Source organism: Cynara cardunculus, assembly GCF_001531365.2.
Source record: "Cynara cardunculus var. scolymus isolate 2C chromosome LG 11, CcrdV1, whole genome shotgun sequence".
NCBI classification, from domain to species: domain Eukaryota; kingdom Viridiplantae; phylum Streptophyta; class Magnoliopsida; order Asterales; family Asteraceae; genus Cynara; species Cynara cardunculus.
Window position 1 is genome coordinate 2,819,957 of NC_037538.1, and position 17,600 is coordinate 2,837,556.

The 17,600-nt window shown below is 37.6% G+C and overlaps 2 protein-coding genes across 7 annotated transcripts; one reads left to right on the forward strand and one right to left on the reverse strand.

Annotated features, from left to right (window-relative positions):
* Window positions 1-405: 405 nt before the first annotated feature.
* LOC112520760 (E3 SUMO-protein ligase SIZ1) lies at window positions 406-13,825 on the forward strand. 6 transcript variants are annotated; one of them, XM_025129297.1, is made up of 18 exons: window positions 406-647; window positions 752-881; window positions 2,853-2,933; window positions 3,940-3,982; window positions 5,721-5,793; window positions 6,041-6,203; window positions 7,540-7,673; window positions 8,724-8,792; window positions 9,082-9,169; window positions 9,266-9,341; window positions 9,481-9,554; window positions 9,709-9,816; window positions 10,262-10,423; window positions 11,226-11,330; window positions 11,428-11,508; window positions 11,602-11,722; window positions 11,894-12,826; window positions 13,344-13,825. In XM_025129297.1, exons 2-18 carry the CDS (start codon window positions 858-860, stop codon window positions 13,490-13,492), a joined length of 2,484 nt encoding a protein of 827 aa, XP_024985065.1. In that variant the 5' UTR covers window positions 406-647; window positions 752-857; the 3' UTR covers window positions 13,493-13,825. The 6 variants fall into 6 exon arrangements, with proteins under 6 accessions (XP_024985065.1, XP_024985059.1, XP_024985062.1 ...); XM_025129291.1 differs by having other exon boundaries at window positions 11,602-12,826; XM_025129294.1 differs by lacking the exon at window positions 2,853-2,933 and having other exon boundaries at window positions 3,940-3,989; window positions 11,602-12,826.
* Window positions 13,826-14,790: 965 nt separating this feature from the next.
* Window positions 14,791-17,594, reverse strand: LOC112520761 (general transcription factor IIH subunit 2). Its single transcript, XM_025129298.1, has 4 exons — window positions 17,302-17,594; window positions 15,959-16,420; window positions 15,294-15,666; window positions 14,791-15,192 (listed from the first exon to the last, which is right to left on the reverse strand). Exons 1-4 carry the CDS (start codon window positions 17,590-17,592, stop codon window positions 15,062-15,064), a joined length of 1,257 nt encoding a protein of 418 aa, XP_024985066.1. The 5' UTR covers window positions 17,593-17,594; the 3' UTR covers window positions 14,791-15,061.
* Window positions 17,595-17,600: the final 6 nt, after the last annotated feature.

Below are 17,600 nucleotides of genomic sequence, written 5' to 3' on the forward strand. Positions count from 1 at the left end.
GAAGAAAAATAATTTTTTATTCTTCCTACAAATTAAAAGTATTAAAATTAAGTGTTTAAGAGACAAAAAATAACATTTTATTAATTATATTAAATATTTTAAGATATAATTAATATTGTATTCTTTAAAATAATAAAATTAATATTTTTGGAAACTTTAAGTTTTAATTACTACAAATATTTTCGACGATTTTTTAAAATAAAAATTTATTCACTATTTTGTTTAAAAATAGATTTTAAGTTTTGATTTTGAATAAAGTGGTATGTACAGATGTTCCAATCCCAAGGCGTAGACGTGTCACTCTGGATGCAAATAATAACCCCTATTTCAATGAAAGAGATGAATTGTACAGTAAAGTACAAGAACACGAAAGAGGACCCAGGAATATTAAAATACACGCAAGGAGCAGAGAATCCAAACCCGGATTTGGTTGCATGAACTTAACTGGATTGCATAACACCCTACACGTCCGTTCAACTTTGTAATTCCACTAGGATTATCGATTTCCCAATTCAGGGAATCGATTTCAGACAAAACTGAAGTCGGCGGCATAAGGCTCCGAGTTCACACCATACTTCAAAAACTCCGACGACTTCAATCATTGTTCCCAATCACGCCCTAATTTGATTCATTCTGCTGGATTGCAGGTGCGGAAAGGAACATTTCTTGATCTTGTTGTTTTAGAATTGTTTGTTTGTTAATATGTTGAAAATTTGGTTAATTGTGTTTTGTTTAAACATTGTGTTATTAGATCGATCGTTAATTTTTGGGAAGCACATGAGCTGTTTTGTTTGGCTTGGTTGCTGCTGATTAATTTGTCTCCGGGGGCGAGGGGCAATCTATTCATTCAGATAAAGATGGATTTGGTAACGAGTTGCAAGGTATTATTTACTTTTGTTCCTTCTCGACGCGTTATTTATTGTTTTTGGGGCTTTCACTGCCAATGGGTGTTTTTCTGTGCTTGATACTACCTAGTCCCTCCTTTTCTCTTTGTTTTGTTTTACGATTATCGTCTACTTTGTAAATAGAGAAATTAAGTAGTTATGAGATTTTGAGCTGTGAACCATTTTACTTATTTGGAAATTTTGGACTATGATTATGAATATATGGAATATGGCTCTAGGGTTATGGCATGCAGGAGAACTGTGACAGGTTTTGTTGCTATCGTAATTTGTAATGTATTTGTGGTTTTGGATGAAAATGTTAGTTGATCCCCAGGTTGCAGATGTGGGACTAGCTAGTAGCTAGCTTTGGTTAATTGAATATCAGACTTTGTGATTCTGTGCTATCTTGGCTGTGATGGTAGTGGGTCAACAAACATAAGTTCAGACATATTTTATAGGACAGATATTGCTTTATGGATCATACATGGATTGCCTGTTTGACTTCTCTTGATCCTGGGGGTCCAAGCCAGAAAGCAGGACTGCTTCTTCCCTTGTAAAACACTTGTCGTGGGTGCTTTGGGAGTGCGCATATAGTGGGGTCCCCACCCCATGTAGCCTTGGCCGTATCCCGAATTATTGATCACAAATTAACGGGGATATGAGGATGGGGATGCACAATAGAAATTTCTGATTCTTCTTTTACCAGGAAACAAGATGAAAATTTGCAATATGTAAAGTTAGAAACAACGGTAAGGATTTAATGGTATTCATCTTGCACATTTAACGTATGAAACATGAAACAACTTCTTTTTTTGTTGATTTGATTTAGACTTGTATATAGATATGTAAACACATCCCCAGGCCGTATCCTCAACTTTGTAGAAATTAGAATATTTGAATCCTGATATACATGTATCATGTACCCGTATCCTTGGAACATAGGTAGCAAGCATGCCTCATCAATTTCCTACCTCTGAATCGAGGTTAACATTTGATATGATTGTTTTCTGCTCTTATTGTTGCTGCTTTCATGAGCTTACTACCAAAGCAGGTAAAAGAACTGTTTGAAAGCATAACATAATAAGGAATCGTCTAGATATTGTCCTTAACATTTGCTATTTATGTGTTTAGTTTTAGCGAACTAGGAATGACCTTGAAAGTATTTGAGTCTGCAATTTCCATTTAACGAATGCTTTGGATGTTTGGTTGTTTGAAGTTTTTTAACTTGCATAACTGCTCATTGGAGTATGAAAGGTACATGTTCAGTGGAACTGCCAGTGATGGGCCTTGATAGGTTAAACTTAAGTCCTGTATTGCTCTAGCAGCTTATGCCATTCATTTGTCCCTGTGGCTCTGCTTTACCAGCATGCTAACCGTTCTATAGAAAATCATAACCACTTGCATGTTCATGCTAATTGTTGGATTATTTGGTTGGTCATTTTTTTTTGTTGGCTGGAGTTTGAGATCATGGTTTAGTAGCTGTAGCTTAACAGTTTATAGTTTCTCCAGATGTATGTTAGGTGCCTTGGTAGGTTGGATGACATGACTCTTCCTTTTGGTGCAAAGTCTAGTCAGCGAGCTTCTCTCTTGGTGAAGCTATTAGGGGAATAACCTTGGAGCTATATTACTTGAGCTTTGCTTTTCATAGCCCACACGTATTACATAGTGTGGAGGTGGAAATAAGTTGCCTTCAATGGTCTTAGTGATGATTGAAGGGGAATGATTAAGATTGTACTCTGACGATTCAACTGTAACTTGGTATATTCCAAGAATTGTTGACCACCTTCTTATTAGATTTGCTATTATGGCCCTGACTGCCTTAAAACATGTTTTTATGGGGAGGGGGGATACACATGTTTCAATGTTATTCTCAAAGATGAGAAGCCTTGGTGTTTTACCTTTGAAATCTCATGCTTTGAGTTGCTTCCGCTTGCAATGTGTTTATGTCAATTTGTTTTCGTCTTTTAGGAAAAATTGGCACATTTTCGGATAAAAGAGCTTAAGGATATTCTTACTCAACTTGGCCTTTCCAAGCAAGGAAAGAAACAGGTTCAGTGTTCAACTAGCGCTTACTCTTTCTATGGCTTTGTTGTTGCATTAGCAATATAATCAACACAGTTCTTCTGAGATCTCTATGGACTACCTGATTTGAGTTATATGCTATGATCGTTAGATATGCAAATCTCATTATTAGACTAGGACTATAGCTATTGGATGTTTGCATGGTTTATATCAGCTTCCCGTTAGGACAACTATAGACATTGTGCATGATAAATTTTTTGATAATCTGAAAATCAACTTATTTCTGGCCTCTACAAGTCTAGTTGATAGCGGCTGTCCTTAGTTTTGGGTCTTAAACGTGTTCAGGCTCATCACTAGTCCTTGCCAAATTATTCTATACGGAGATCCAATAGTTTATAGCAGGAACAAAAACATTTGGTTGGAGGAGGGAGGCATAGTGATCATGTACTTGCTCTTCAATTTCGTGGATTTTCTGTTGCTTTTTCCATCTCTGTTTAAAACCATCTGTGATATGTATGCAATTACTTATGATGTGCTACTTAATTTCATTTCTTTGTATCCTTAGAAATACGGACTGACGTGTTCTGGTAAAAAAGGTTATCACTTGATTGTTTCACAAATTAATTTTGCTTTTTTACGTAATTTCATTAACATGCTGCTTAAAGGACCTTAACCTTTTGATCAGGCCATGATGCATTGCCTTTTCTTGTTTGCTAATTGTTAATGTTTCTTGTTTGCTAATTGTTAATGTTAAACAATCAACAAGCTCTTCTTTGGTCTCCTTGTTGGTCAGAATGAGGTTTTGGTATGGTCGTTATTGCCGATTTGCTTCTTTCGTTGCTCAAATGAGATCTCTAATGCCATTAACTTAAGCTCACACTGTTTTCCGTTTGCAACTAGTTTTTTAAGCTGTTATTTTCATACCTTATTACAGAATACGTGTCAAATAGCTGCATCCTTTTGTCTTGTTTAGTGTTCAGTTGGCTTACAAAGGAATGCGGTTCTTTATTCATCTTTTTGTCATTGCTTGTAGGATCTTGTTGACCGGATATTAGCTATTCTCTCAGATGATAGAGGTAAATGGTACTTTCTCGTTGTTTTTAATATTTGAGTATCCATCATGTGTTGGTGTTCTTGTAGTCACTGCTTCATTTCTTTCTCGTTCATTGTCTCTATGCCATGAGAGGTCAGCTACACACGGTGTCATGGAGATCAGCTTTTAATATTTATCAACTCTAATTTAGAGGCTTAAGGTGAATTTAGTTTACATCAATGCTTATTCTTTTCAACCTTATATTGTGATGGGACCTTCAGTTGAGGTGGTTTGAAGTTTAGAAGTGTATGTTCCCACAGTTTATGTATGCTATAATTACTATTCCCCTCATGTAAGTGTAGAACTCTTCCGGTTCTTCCTGTTTAATAGCTTTGCAGTCTCTTGGAATATTTTGAAAAAAGTCACCTTCAAGTGCTTTTTGCCAATGTCGTCTCATAAACTTGTACAAGTCTAGTGGCTTACTTGTCTTTTCATTGCTAGGGCACGTAGTTGTTCACCATCAGCTATTTTGTCTTCTCTTGCTTGTATACAAGGATCACCTTATATCACCAAGACTCTCCAGGGATTAATTATTTCTTCACACACCATTTACTGATGAAGCAAAATGCTTTCAAATTCTGATTTGGTTCACAAACAATGAGATTTTTACTTGCATTTTTTTCCCAATATGATGCTTGATGGAGTGAATATGTTGGTCATAGATATAGATGGGTGGGTGAAATCATGACAAGCTTTAGCAAGTGTCATGTGACAAAATTCCATTGGAGTTCAAAGGTAATCCTACTGGATGCCATGGTGATAAGAGTTGCTATTATTCACAGAGCAAATTTTGGGTCACCCAAGGACAACACTCACTGTAGCAGAAATACACAGGTTGTGATGGATATGTGGCCTCATGTTGAATGATAGGGTTAGAAATGATGATATACTTGAGGAGGCTGGGATGCAACTGTTCACGTGAAGCGAGCAACACTGTACGAGATGGTTTGATTTTGACTTTGAATTCAACCTGGTTAGAAAAGGGGACTTGTACCACAATGAGGTCAATAGGAGAGGTAGAGATTTGTTAGACTAACATGGGAGGGAGAGTCTATTTCAGGAAAAAGCATAGGGGGAAGTAGTCAATAGATATATGTCAGTGCCTCAGTGGGGTATAGCAAAGGAGTTGGCTTTAAACAGACTGGTGTCAAAACTGAAAAAGACGCCATTCATTGTCAGACTAAGATGGGGGGAGTCTGTTTCAGGAAAAAACATAGGGGGAAGTTGTCAAAAGATCTATGTCAGTGCCTCAGTGAGGTATAGCAAAGGAGTTGACTTTAAATAGTCTAGTGTGAAAATTGAATAAGACGCTATCCATATGTCCAGAAACCTTAGGAGGGTTCACCGCTTTACGTTTTTCATTGGATTTTACCACTCTATAATCCATTTTTGGGTCAATTTTAGCCTATCTCAAATAGAGTTGCAGAAGGGTCCGTTACGATTCTTGCTTGTGCATCAAAGTCTTTGAAACCTTTGGATTGTTGTCTTGGCCATATGGCTGTACCTGGCATGGTGATATCATAAAATTGGGTTAATAAATTTATTCTGTCATTGCACACCTGTAATCATATGATGGTTTTAGATCGTGCTTTGTTCCTATCACTTCTTGTCTATGTTTTTGTTTTGATAATACAAGTGTTCTTGCTTTGTTTTATCTTTTATTACTATTAATTTGTATTTTTGACCTGATGAACATCGCATTCTCATGTCATGTCGAGCAGTTTCTGGAATGTGGGCCAAGAAAAGTGCCATTAGGAAGGAAGAGGTGGCAAAACTAGTTGATGACATTTACAGGTGTGTATCTTTCATCGCTATTTCTCCCTGCATGCTTATGCGATAGGGCATACTAATGGGGTGATATACCCCCTTTGCTACTGCAATTCTATGTTAGTGTTACGGCTGATGTACTTATGCATGCTTTGGCTCCATGCCTTATTGTAATTTTACTCTTAATTCATATAAACCATTGCCTTGCAGTGTCCAACATTCTTTCTTTTGCCTGTTCGTTTTTATCTTGACTTCATTATTCCCTTGTCCCCAGAAAGATGCAGATCCCCGGGGCATCTGACTTGGCATCAAAAGGCCAGGGCGTTTCAGATATCACTGTTAATACCACATTCAAGGAGGAAGTTGAAGACACTTATCGGATAGAAAAAGTTCGCTGTCCCTGTGGTAGTTCTTTGCAAGCAGATGCAATGATAAAGGTATTAGCAGTGCATTCCCTCTCCATCATTTGTTTTTAGTGTCCATGTTCTTTTTGGTTCTTGACGCTTGTGTGCTTATAATTAGGCCAGTTAGATTTGACTTTATATTAGATGCATGAAATTGTGTTAGAGTATTTTACTTCAAGGTCTGTAGCTTTCTTTATTTTGTGCAACAAGAACCTGAGCTTTCTTTTGTTTTTAAGTTCCTTTTGGAGCAAAAGTTTCTGCAGATTTTCTGCTACATATTATCCCTTGTGATTTTGAGTTGTCTTTTTGGTTGGGTTGGAGGTTGGTTTCTTTTTGCTGTCTCTCTTATGGTCTTATTCTGTATAGACACTCTTTTGTACTCGCTTCTTCCTGAGATGAGGGCTTCTGCCAATTTGTGAAGCTGTATGATGCAGTCGAACCTGCATTTGGAGAAAATAGAGAAGATTTCAAAATCATCATGGTTTCCATACATTTCTTGATTTTGTTCCAAATATAAAATTGAACTCTCTTTTTCATCAACAATCAATGCATCTAATTCTTAGCCTTTTTGTCAATCAACGAGGACCCTAAAGAATGGTCGCTGCTTTCGAGTATGCATTTTGCAAACATCAAATTTAAATACTTCTACTTACATTATAGCTCAATTTATTCTTCAAATTGTATATCATGTGCCAAGTTCCCCTAGAAGTCCTTTCTTATCCAACACAATATGTGCCATCAGATAACTGGGTATGTTCTTTTTGAGAGACTTCCATCATCTCTTTTGATCATAGGAAGAAGCTTGGTTGCAGATTTAGAACAGACATTTTGCTTCTATATTATCCATGTCCAATTATTCACTAGAGTTCATGTACTTTATGTTTCTATCAGTGTGCCATTAATTGCCTGTAGTAGGGTTAGTTTCAATTCTGGTTCATGCATCAACTCTGTTACAGTGGCTGGTAATCCTATGCACACTGCTATGGAGTACATAAAACTTGATTTTGATCTAATGATGTCTTGGTCAGCTTTCCATGTGCCATCAATCGACTGAAATAGGGTTAGGTTCAATTATGGTCCATGCATCAACTCTGTTACAATTGGTAGTTCTATGCACGCAGCTATGGAGTACTTAATAAAACTTGATTTCATTCAAATGCTGAAGGCTATATAGTAGCCTTTTTTGTCTTTTTGGTTTTATGCCTTTCATGTACTGCCTTGCTCATTTTTCTCTGTGCCTGTTGGTTTAGCACTTAGTCTACCATGTTCAAAAAGCTATTAAAAGGATTAAAATAGGTTTTCATCATGCTGATGGATCCACTTCCTTTGCAAATGTGAATCTAACACTCACCTCTTCATGTTTTCTCAGTGTGAAGACCATAGATGCAATGTGTGGCAGCATATTGGTTGTGTAATTATCCCAGAGAAGCCGGTGGAGGGTATTCTACCAGCACCTCCCCCAACTTTTTATTGTGAACTCTGTAGGCTTGGTCGTGCAGATCCGTAAGTGACTTGATATTCCCCTTTACGACTGATCTGAGTACAACATGATAAAACAATTATTCTTTATGGTCTTATAGCGTGTTGACTGCAATTCATCTTGTCTCAATTATTGGGTTTCCAAACAACGGATAGATTTATTATCCTTTTGCCAAAAAAAGATTTCGTGTCCAGTATTTGGGTTCACGGATGTGGAGTGACAACTTGTATGGAGATGTGTCAGGATTTACGTCCGGGGTGTGATGACCCTGGGTTGCAGAACTAAGGGTGACCAACTTTCCCGAGCAGGATAAGACACAGAATTTTGATATTCAACACGAGTGTGTGTAGGAATGCAACAAGACCACTATAAACCCGTTTTGTGGTGTTTCGTACTTGATTATGGGAATCACACTCGGCCTATCTTTACTAGTGTAGGATAATGCCTTTGAGGTACCTTGACATCGCTTATTGATTTTTCTTGTTTTCTATCAGATTATTGAGTATTGGATGCTTTCCCTGGTCATCTTGTTTAACTTTTAACTTCATCGGAGTTAATTGTCTTTTGATATCAAGTGTACTCATTGGATTCTACCATGCTTTGACACTATAGTCTATACCTTGAAACAAAATTGATATTTTTTGGTCCATTTGGTTATCTCTGGCAAGCCCTTGATTCTACAATGTGACACCCCTTATTTTTTTTTTCCTTCTAATTGGTTGATGGCAATTTGAATACTAATGACACAGATACAGAGACCTCCATTTTCTGTAAACGAATTATTTTCTTACTCACTGTTCATATCACTGCAAGTGGGATTTTTTAACATCTGGTTTTCAACTTATTTCTGTCTTTTCTTTTTGTACCCAATTGAACAGATTTAGGTCATGATGAGGTAATGAGGTCCTTTATTAAAATCATGTTGGAAGGTGAATATGCATGAGCTGTGCTTAAGAGTACAATTACAAGCATAAACAATTCATCTTTTTTGCTTACTTTTTTTAATTGTCAGAACTGCTCAATAAACAATTACAATTGATACACATTTGTCAACTTGGTTTTTGAGCATGCAGGTTCTGGGTACCCGTGGGACATCCTCTATATCCTGTGAAGCTGACTATTGCAAATGCCCCCACGGATGGGTGAGTCTATAAACCTTATTTTCTTCTTGTGAGGGTTCTTTCCTCCTTTAACATTTTTGAGTTTATCATAATTATAATTGATAGGAGCTGTGGGTGGAAAATTGTTTTAGCAGACAGTCTTTTTCTATATGGTTATGAAATAATTTTTTTTTTGTGTTTTCAGAAATATTCGACACTAGTGTCACTTCATGTTTTATGGTTGTGACTCTTGTACTTGTATATGCTCAAGTGTTCTTGCATGCTTATATTAGTTTGCTGCTGTTAACATACATCTTAAAATAATTTTCAGTACAAGCCCTGTGCAGAGTGTTGAAAAATCTTTTCAGCTTACAAAAGCAGACAGGGATTTGTTGGGAAAACCAGAATTTGAAATTCAGGTTGGCTTTATCAACATATTTCTCTAATAATAGCCTAGATTACAATAGACAATCTTGATAACTTGCCTGATGATAAATGATTGATCACAAATATAGGCCTGGTGTATGCTCCTGAATGACAAGGTTTCTTTTAGAATGCAATGGCCACAATATGCAGATTTACAAATCAACGGTATGCGGATCTGAATCTATTGACTGGATGAATTGTTATAAAGAAACTTGGAAAGTTTTTTGGGCTCAAGTTGATCTCCGTCCATTTGCACTAGACCATTCTTTACAATGCTTATTGTCTTCTCTCTGTTACCTGACAGGTATGCCCGTGCGAGCAATCAATCGACCTGGCTCTCAACTTCTGGGGGCCAATGGCCGTGATGATGGGCCTGTTGTAAGTTTCAGCCTTTGCATCTCATGGTTTTCTATGAACTATGTTCTAGTGTTATGCCATAGTTTTGGGTCTGCTACTCATAAGTTGAATGCTTCTTGATGTATCTATATTTGTGCAAGGAGTTCTCTTAGTTCTATGTTTTTTTTGTTCTCAGATCACGCAATGCACTCGTGAAGGAAGTAACAAAATTTCCTTGACAGGCTGTGATGCTCGTGTTTTCTGTTTGGGTGTCAGAATTGTGAAACGGCGCACAGTTCAACAGGTGGTACTCTTATTGTAATGATCAACTGTCTTTTTGAGTGATTTCTGTAGTGTCCTTGTACATGTTACATTACAGGCAGCGGGGATAAAACTTTTTTTGCTGTTCCAACCCTGTTTTTTATTTAGTCTGATGTTACTGCCTGCTGGCTAATGATCTTAATATTTATGAAAAGAAAAGAATGTATTCGCCAGCATACACCTCTTTGGCTTTAACATGCTTATGATTTACAAAGCTGATTTCTACATTCCTTCCCATAGTAACAGGATTAGAAGTGATATATTTGTTCTATCTCTAATTAGGTGTATATTTTTTATTTGTGTGTCCAACTTTATCCGGATTACTTGTCAGAAGATGAGGGTCATGTCTGCGCCTATCTTTAAGGAAAGTAGTTTCGGACTTCCTTGATTATTCTGATATTGTTTTTGTTGCATGCCAAACTCAAAAGATTCTCAATCTCATTCCCAAAGAGTGTGACGGTGAGAGGTTTGAAGATGCTGTTGCACGTGTTTGTCGCTGTGTTGGTGGTGGGCCTGCTACAGAAGATGCAGACAGTGACAGTGATTTGGAGGTCGTGGCTGATTCTATACCGGTTAATCTACGATGTCCTGTAAGTAACATGCTTTATTTTACTTCTTACCGGCTTCTACGATTATAAAATTGACCATTTCAGTAGGTGGGCATTTGACTTATTTTGGGCAGCCAACATATGTTCGTAATGACTAGACTGAGGGCGTTTTACTTGCTGGTTAATCTACTTTGTGTTCGCAATTTTCTTTGTCAAATAAAACGATTCAACCACATTTGTTTTCTTGAAATTGATTGTGCTTCTAGTTATTATCTACAAATAGAAAGATCATGCGTCCAATCGGTTTTTGTTCTGTAAAATGTGGAGAAGACAATAGCACTTTTACATCCTCCTTAGGCTGTTCTAATTACTAATAGCTAGTCATCACTCAGGATTGTCATTCATGCTTACCAAACGTAGTTGATGATTAGGAGTATTTAATGGTTAGCATCTGCTATCTGTGCCCTTTCTGTTGATTCTTAGTAACTCTTTACAAGAATTCTCATTTGATATATCCAGCGCTTCTCATATTATTCCCTCAATATCCATGATTTTCTATTAATGGTTAATGTTATATTTTCCCTGGCAGAAAGCAAGTTGTATAGCATCTCTTGATTCACATTTCACTATGTTTGTGTATTCCGTAGTGGCCGAACTAAATATTAACTGAAAACATGCTTGACATCCTGGCATGCCTTGTTTTTAAAATTCAGCAACAAAATTGCAGCTGAATATCATGTATTCTTATTTATAAATTTTGTAGTGAATTGCTGGCTTATAATGTTTGCATGATTTGACGTTGCTGTAAAGCAGTCCTGCAACTGACTTGTCTTGTATGTTGTAGATGAGTGGTTCAAGAATGAGAATTGCTGGAAGATTTAAACATTGTGCTCATATGGGGTGCTTTGATCTTGAAGTATTTGTGCAAATGAACCAACGGTCTCGCAAGGCAAGCATTATACAACAATGAAACTTTTTGTGGCATTTTCACCTGTGTAACCTCTTCCTCTCATTTATTTATTTTCTATTTCTTGGGTTACCTGCAGTGGCAATGCCCCATTTGTCTCAAGAACTACTCTTTGGAGAATGTCATTATCGATCCGTATTTTACTCGTATCACAACTAAGGTATTGCTTGGATGGATTTTCGATTTTGATTTTTTTTGTTCTTTAGTATGCTGATTGGTTCTATTCTTATTCTTTTACAAAACTTCGATAAAGATGCGGAATTGTGGAGAGGATCTAACAGAAATTGAGGTGAAACCAGATGGTTGTTGGCGTGCAAAGGCAGATAATGACCAAAAGAGTTTAGGGGAACTTGGGCAGTGGCATTTACCTAATGGTACTCTCTGTGTTCCAGTGGAAGTCGAGTCTAAACCTAAGCCAGAACCTTTAAAGCTAGTTAAACAGGAAGGTGTTTCTGAACATACGAGTTTGAAGCTTGGGATAAAGAAAAACAGAAATGGTATTTGGGAAGTCAGCAAACCTGAAAATCTTCATTCACTTTCTTCAGGCACTAAGTTACCAGAAAACTTCGTGAATAATGGGCATAATGTTATTCCTATGAGCAGCAGTGCTACTGGCAGTGGTAGAGATGGTGAAGATCCTAGTATTAATCAGGATGGTGGCGGGCATTTTGGTTACTCTACCACCAATGGGGCAGATCTTGGTTCTCTTTCACCAAACATTGATCCAGGCTACGGGTTTACTGACCTAAATCCGCATTCTACAGTAGGGGATGCAGATATTATTGTTCTCAGTGATTCAGACGAAGAGACTGAAAACCTAATGTCATCTGTACCAGTCTATAAGAATGGTAGAGAAGATGCTGACAGAGTTGCATTTTCTGTTCTTCCTAATGGAATTACAGAGCCACATAATGATGATCCTGCCCTCATTGCTGGGGGGAATTCTTGCCTTGGTCTCTTCAATAGCAATGATGACGATTTTGGGCCCTTTTGGAATTTGCCTTCTACTAGTAGTCAAGGGGGACCTAGCTTTCAGTTATTTGGATCAGATGAGAATCCTGTGGACGCCTTAATTGATGTGCATCATGGTCTTGGTTGTCCCACATCAATGGATGGCTTCACATTGACAGCCGAGACTGCCATGGGTTCTGCAGCACTGGTTCCCAATTCTTCAGTTTATCAATCTAACGTTGATATGAATGATGGGTTGGTTGATAATCCCTTGGCATTTGGACACGATGATCCATCGCTTCAGCTCTTTCTTCCCACAAGGCCAACAGAGGCAGCAGAGCAGGTGGAGTCGAGAGATCAGCCGACTGTATCGAAGGGTCTGCATGGTGATGATTGGATATCCCTCAGTCTAGGTGGTGGTGGCGGCGGCAGTGGGGTTACTTGTGAACCTGCTGCCACGAATGGGTTAAACTCGAGTCAGCCACCACCATCCAAAGATGGTGCCCTGGATTCATTCGCAGATACTGGTATTTTCTCTTCTAGCTAGCATTTCCTTCTGGTGTAGTTGAATGTTAAGCATGTTGAATCCGATAGAATATTGGGGTTTAAACCCCATCTACCATTTGGCTTATCTAAGTTATCATGATTAGTGAAATCTAATGCTTGAAGCTGAGTTGGTTCCTTTTGATCGGAACCTTTTCTTTGAAGTAAAAGAAAAGAAAGGAGAGGGCAAAACAAAAAAGATCATGTCTTCTCTAAACTTTTTAGGAAGGAAAGAAAAGGAACAAGGAGGGAAAATATTATCTATACTTTCCTCCCAAATGTGGGAAGAAAGGGTTGACCTTTTATGACAAAAATACCCTCTTAAGGAGAAGTGAGAGAAACAAATATAAAGGGTATATTTGTAAAAGAGACATCCTTCCTTTCTGTTCCTTCCCTTTCAAGAACACATAAAAGAACATTTCTTTTCTTTCCAAATTCAAGAACAGAGTGTAATTTGTGCATTTGGAGTGGTGCTAATTCCTTCCCTTTGTATATGTGTAGCTTCTTTGCTTCTTGGAATGAATGGCAGTAGATCTGGAAAGAGTAGCAGAGAAAGATCTAAAAACCATGTATTGTTTCCCCGGCAAAAGCGGTCAGTAAGACCAAGATTGTATCTATCTATTGACACAGACTCTGAAGAAGAAAGATAGAGGTTAAGGAAGTGTGGGTTGTTGATTCTTTTTGCTTTCTTCTTCCATGTTGAAAGCTGACCAACATTTTTGACCCCTAGAAGAACATTATTAGGCAGCATCACCAGAGTTTTTAATTATAAGTTTCATCATTCTTATAGCCACCCATTGCTAGGTAATCTTATGGTGCTTTTTGTTAAAACATAGATTATTTGTGGCTCTGATCATAAATGATCTGGTAGCAAATAGCGTCTGTAAATGTCATTTACCCTGAGACGTTGCTGTTATTTAATAGAGAAATATAGCCCCTGGATTTGGTTGTAATTCTCTCAGTTGATGTCAATCAGCTGATCATACAGGTCTCTCTGCTTGGTTTTATGTTTTGAAGTTAACTGAAAATTATGTTGGAGGAAATTGAAAAGGTGCAGAGAAACAATATAACTATGAGATCACATAAGATCTCGTTTTCCTTTAGTTGTATTTCAACCCTTAATCGTCTGGTTATCATGAAATCAACTCGAAGATAATCTCAAATTTTCTGTAACAACAAAAGTGTTCTATCTTATTGTAACCGAATCTTGTATTAAATGCAAGAATCATCTCCCCGTTAAATGGATGTAGTAGGATTAATTAGCGGACGGATAACTGCATAAAAAACATCAGTGTTCTGAGTTTTTCTTTTTTTTGATTAATCTGGATATTCAACCCGCTATGCGAGCCGACTAATCCCAGGACGGCCACATGCTTTGCAAATAGCCCGAAATCACCGCATTTAAACCTCCGTGGCCACAAAGGGATTTTTATTCCTTCTTGGATTTGAACCTGAGACCTCAAACCAATCAAACATCATCCTTGTGGTTCAGTGTTCTGAGTTTTTTAAGTGGGAAGAAAAGGAAAATGAAGGAAAATAATATTTGTCATGCAAGGAAAGGAAACAAATATTAATTATTATAAATATTTATAAAATTACATATATACCCATAAACTACAAAACTGTTGAAAAATAGATAAGGGTATATTTATAAAAACACCTTTCCTTTCCTTTCTCTTATGTTCAAGAACATGAATTTTTTTTTTCCTTCTCCTTTGCCTCTCAAAGTCGAGAACACAACGTACATGTCAAAAGCTCCTCAGAACAAGACTCGAGATGTTTCTGAAGAGGTTTTGGGATGTTGCCCCGAACCATCGCCAAGGGCGCAGCCCTTTGACCCCTGCCATATGACATTATCCGAATATCCCGGATTCTAGTTGGCTTACACAAGCGTGAATTTCACTCCTGTTAACCCGTGTTATAGCTTGACTAACAACCTCATATTCTCTCATGTACCATCTTATTCTCCACATTCACATGCATGCGGAAACTTGGCCACATCTTTCAGCCAAATGTTATAGATAAACAAAGAATAAATTAAAAGATCCTTAATTCTCATGGATCAAAGCCTATCTGAAACCATTGCATAGAAGTTACACAATATGGAGAAGACAGACGGCCACATATAAAAACAACAAACAAGAAGAAGAAATTCTATCTTGCCTTTTACCTGTATGTGTCCACTAATCCAACAAACCAAATTCAGCTGATGTTCCATTTCATTCAGCAACCTCTCTTAAGCTCTCACAACCTGGGCAGTTATGCAAACTTTCATGAATGTATATGTCACAATCCAGGCAAAAAAACTGTCTGCACTTCGGGCAACTTACACACCGCCCCGGCATATTTCCTACAATCGTAAGCAACTCATTTAAGATCTTGAAACAAAGCATCTTCATTATACCAAAAATGCAGTTTCAGTGGTTTCAAACAACATAACCAAGTGCTCACCAGGATTCAAGAGACTTTGCTGGCAACCGAAACAATTCTTTGGCCGACGATGTTGATTGGTTACAATTGAAGGAGCGACATCATCGAATGTGGTTACGGGGAATAGATGGTGATAAGATCTTGCCAGATGAGGAGAAGAAACAAGTGTCAATCCACAAATCCGGCACTCCGTAGGCAACTCACAAACACGCGCTTTGCATCTTGGACAAGTGTAGCCTCCACCAAATTTCGATTCTTTATGACATGAACATATAGATATAACACCCTCCGCGGCTCTTTGTGGGAATCCCATCTTTATTAAATTAGCTATAGCAAATTCAGCTATGGCGGGAGGTGGTGGTGCATGCTCTAGTATTAACTCTTTTAAGTGTGCCTGCAAAATATATAACTTCTTACACATACTTATACATACATGAGAAAGTTCAAATGAGAACCGTAAATATTTTTGAGAATTTGGGAACCAACTATTTCAGTAAGTTATTCATCATGAAAAACCCTAAAATATTCATGAATATTATTCATCATAAACAATTCATGAATAGTTGGTTCAAGATTCTCTAAATATTTGCATTTCTCATTTGAACATGCCCCTATATATAATAAATTTTAGACTAAAAACTTTGTATATAAACCCTGGAAATCAATTTCCCCCTTTTTGACCTCACCTCATCCAAAGCAACAGAGTATAAGCCTCCTGTTTCTTGGCACAAATATTTGCATATATAGAGTTCTGCAGATAGACCAATTACTGAACACCTAATCTTGGATTTCTTGCATTTTTGAATGGTTTCCATTACATCTCCTGGATCACAAGTACTCAAAGCGGAATACAAGATGAGAACTTCCCGATGACCGTATGAAGGGATTTGATCAAGTTGGTCGTGTACAAGTTCTAAAGCATTTTGAAGGGAAGCTTCGCCTGAGCACCCTAGTTTCCCCATTAGTGCCTTGACATGAGACTCGGGACTGCCACCTAGGTCGGTTAAACACATAGCAACTCCATCTTTTATGGTTACCAGACCAATTTGACTTAATGGGTTCTGATCAAAGAACTCCCTTATGAAAGCCTCTACTTGTTTAGCAACCACCACCATTCGACTCGGCCGTAAATCCATCTCTCCAGCTGCCTACATGTTACCGTTTGAGTAAATCACAAAAATAATGGCAAAAACTACTAACTACATATTAAGCCATGTATGCATTATACTAAATTGCGTTTGTTTCTTGCACCAAATAAACTGTATGAATGACGAAATGACCATTTTAATCCTTGCTTTTTGGTTATTTTTCATTAAGCTCATGCTTTTGTATTATATGAATCAACAACAAATGGAGGATTATAAGAATTCTTGAAGTTGATCAACCAACAAAACAATAACAATGAATCCTTAAATAACTACTTCAGTGTCATAATATGAAGATCACAAGAAACCTGAATGCAATCTAACAAGCCCTAATTGTCAATTAGGAACAGCTGCAACTGCAAAGTTGGTGAAAATAAGGTTTGAAGGTGAAGAAGATTGCTAGTTGAAATCAATAGACAACCATGGCAGCCATTGATCATGCTTCAAGCTTTTTAAAAAATGTGAAGAAGTTAGGCTGTTAGGCATTCACGACATGCATCTAAAGAAAGATACCTTGCCTAATGTGTTTCAAAACTCAATTCTAATCAAAACCCTAACAGGTGAAAAAGCATTGCAACAAAAGGCTAGACTTAAATCTTCAAAACCCTAACAGGTAAATGCTCATATAATGATTGTACTATTCATAGAACCTCAAATCCGTAATTGCATTATCTGATATTAAACCGACTGCTGTGAATTCGAAACAAATATGGATTTAGTTGCAATTTCAACAGTAACATGAATTCATTAGTAGTAATTGGTAGAAAATTGCTTGAGAAGTTCAAATCAATGCCAATTTTGGAGTCGAAAAGCAACCTTTTGACATCCAAACACAAATTGCAGCTCCTTTTTCCGAATGAATTGAGGGTTGATAAGATTAATACCCGAGAGAGATCGATAACAAGATAGAGATATCGAATGAGGCCTTTTTGGATACGTGAGGCGGCGGATGCGGAGGAAAGTGACCGGAGACGGCGGCGATACTGAGCATGATGTAAAGCTTGGTTATCGATTGGCCGGAGGAGTCCAGATTCATCTTCTTGTAATGATTCCCATGATCTCTCGTCTGCATATGCTCTCTCCCATGCTTCGAGGTCCCTCTCGTTTCCATCATCTTCGTCATCATCGTCTTCTCCGTTCATCGGCTTCCCTTTGCCGTTGCCGTAGTTGCTCATTGCTTCCT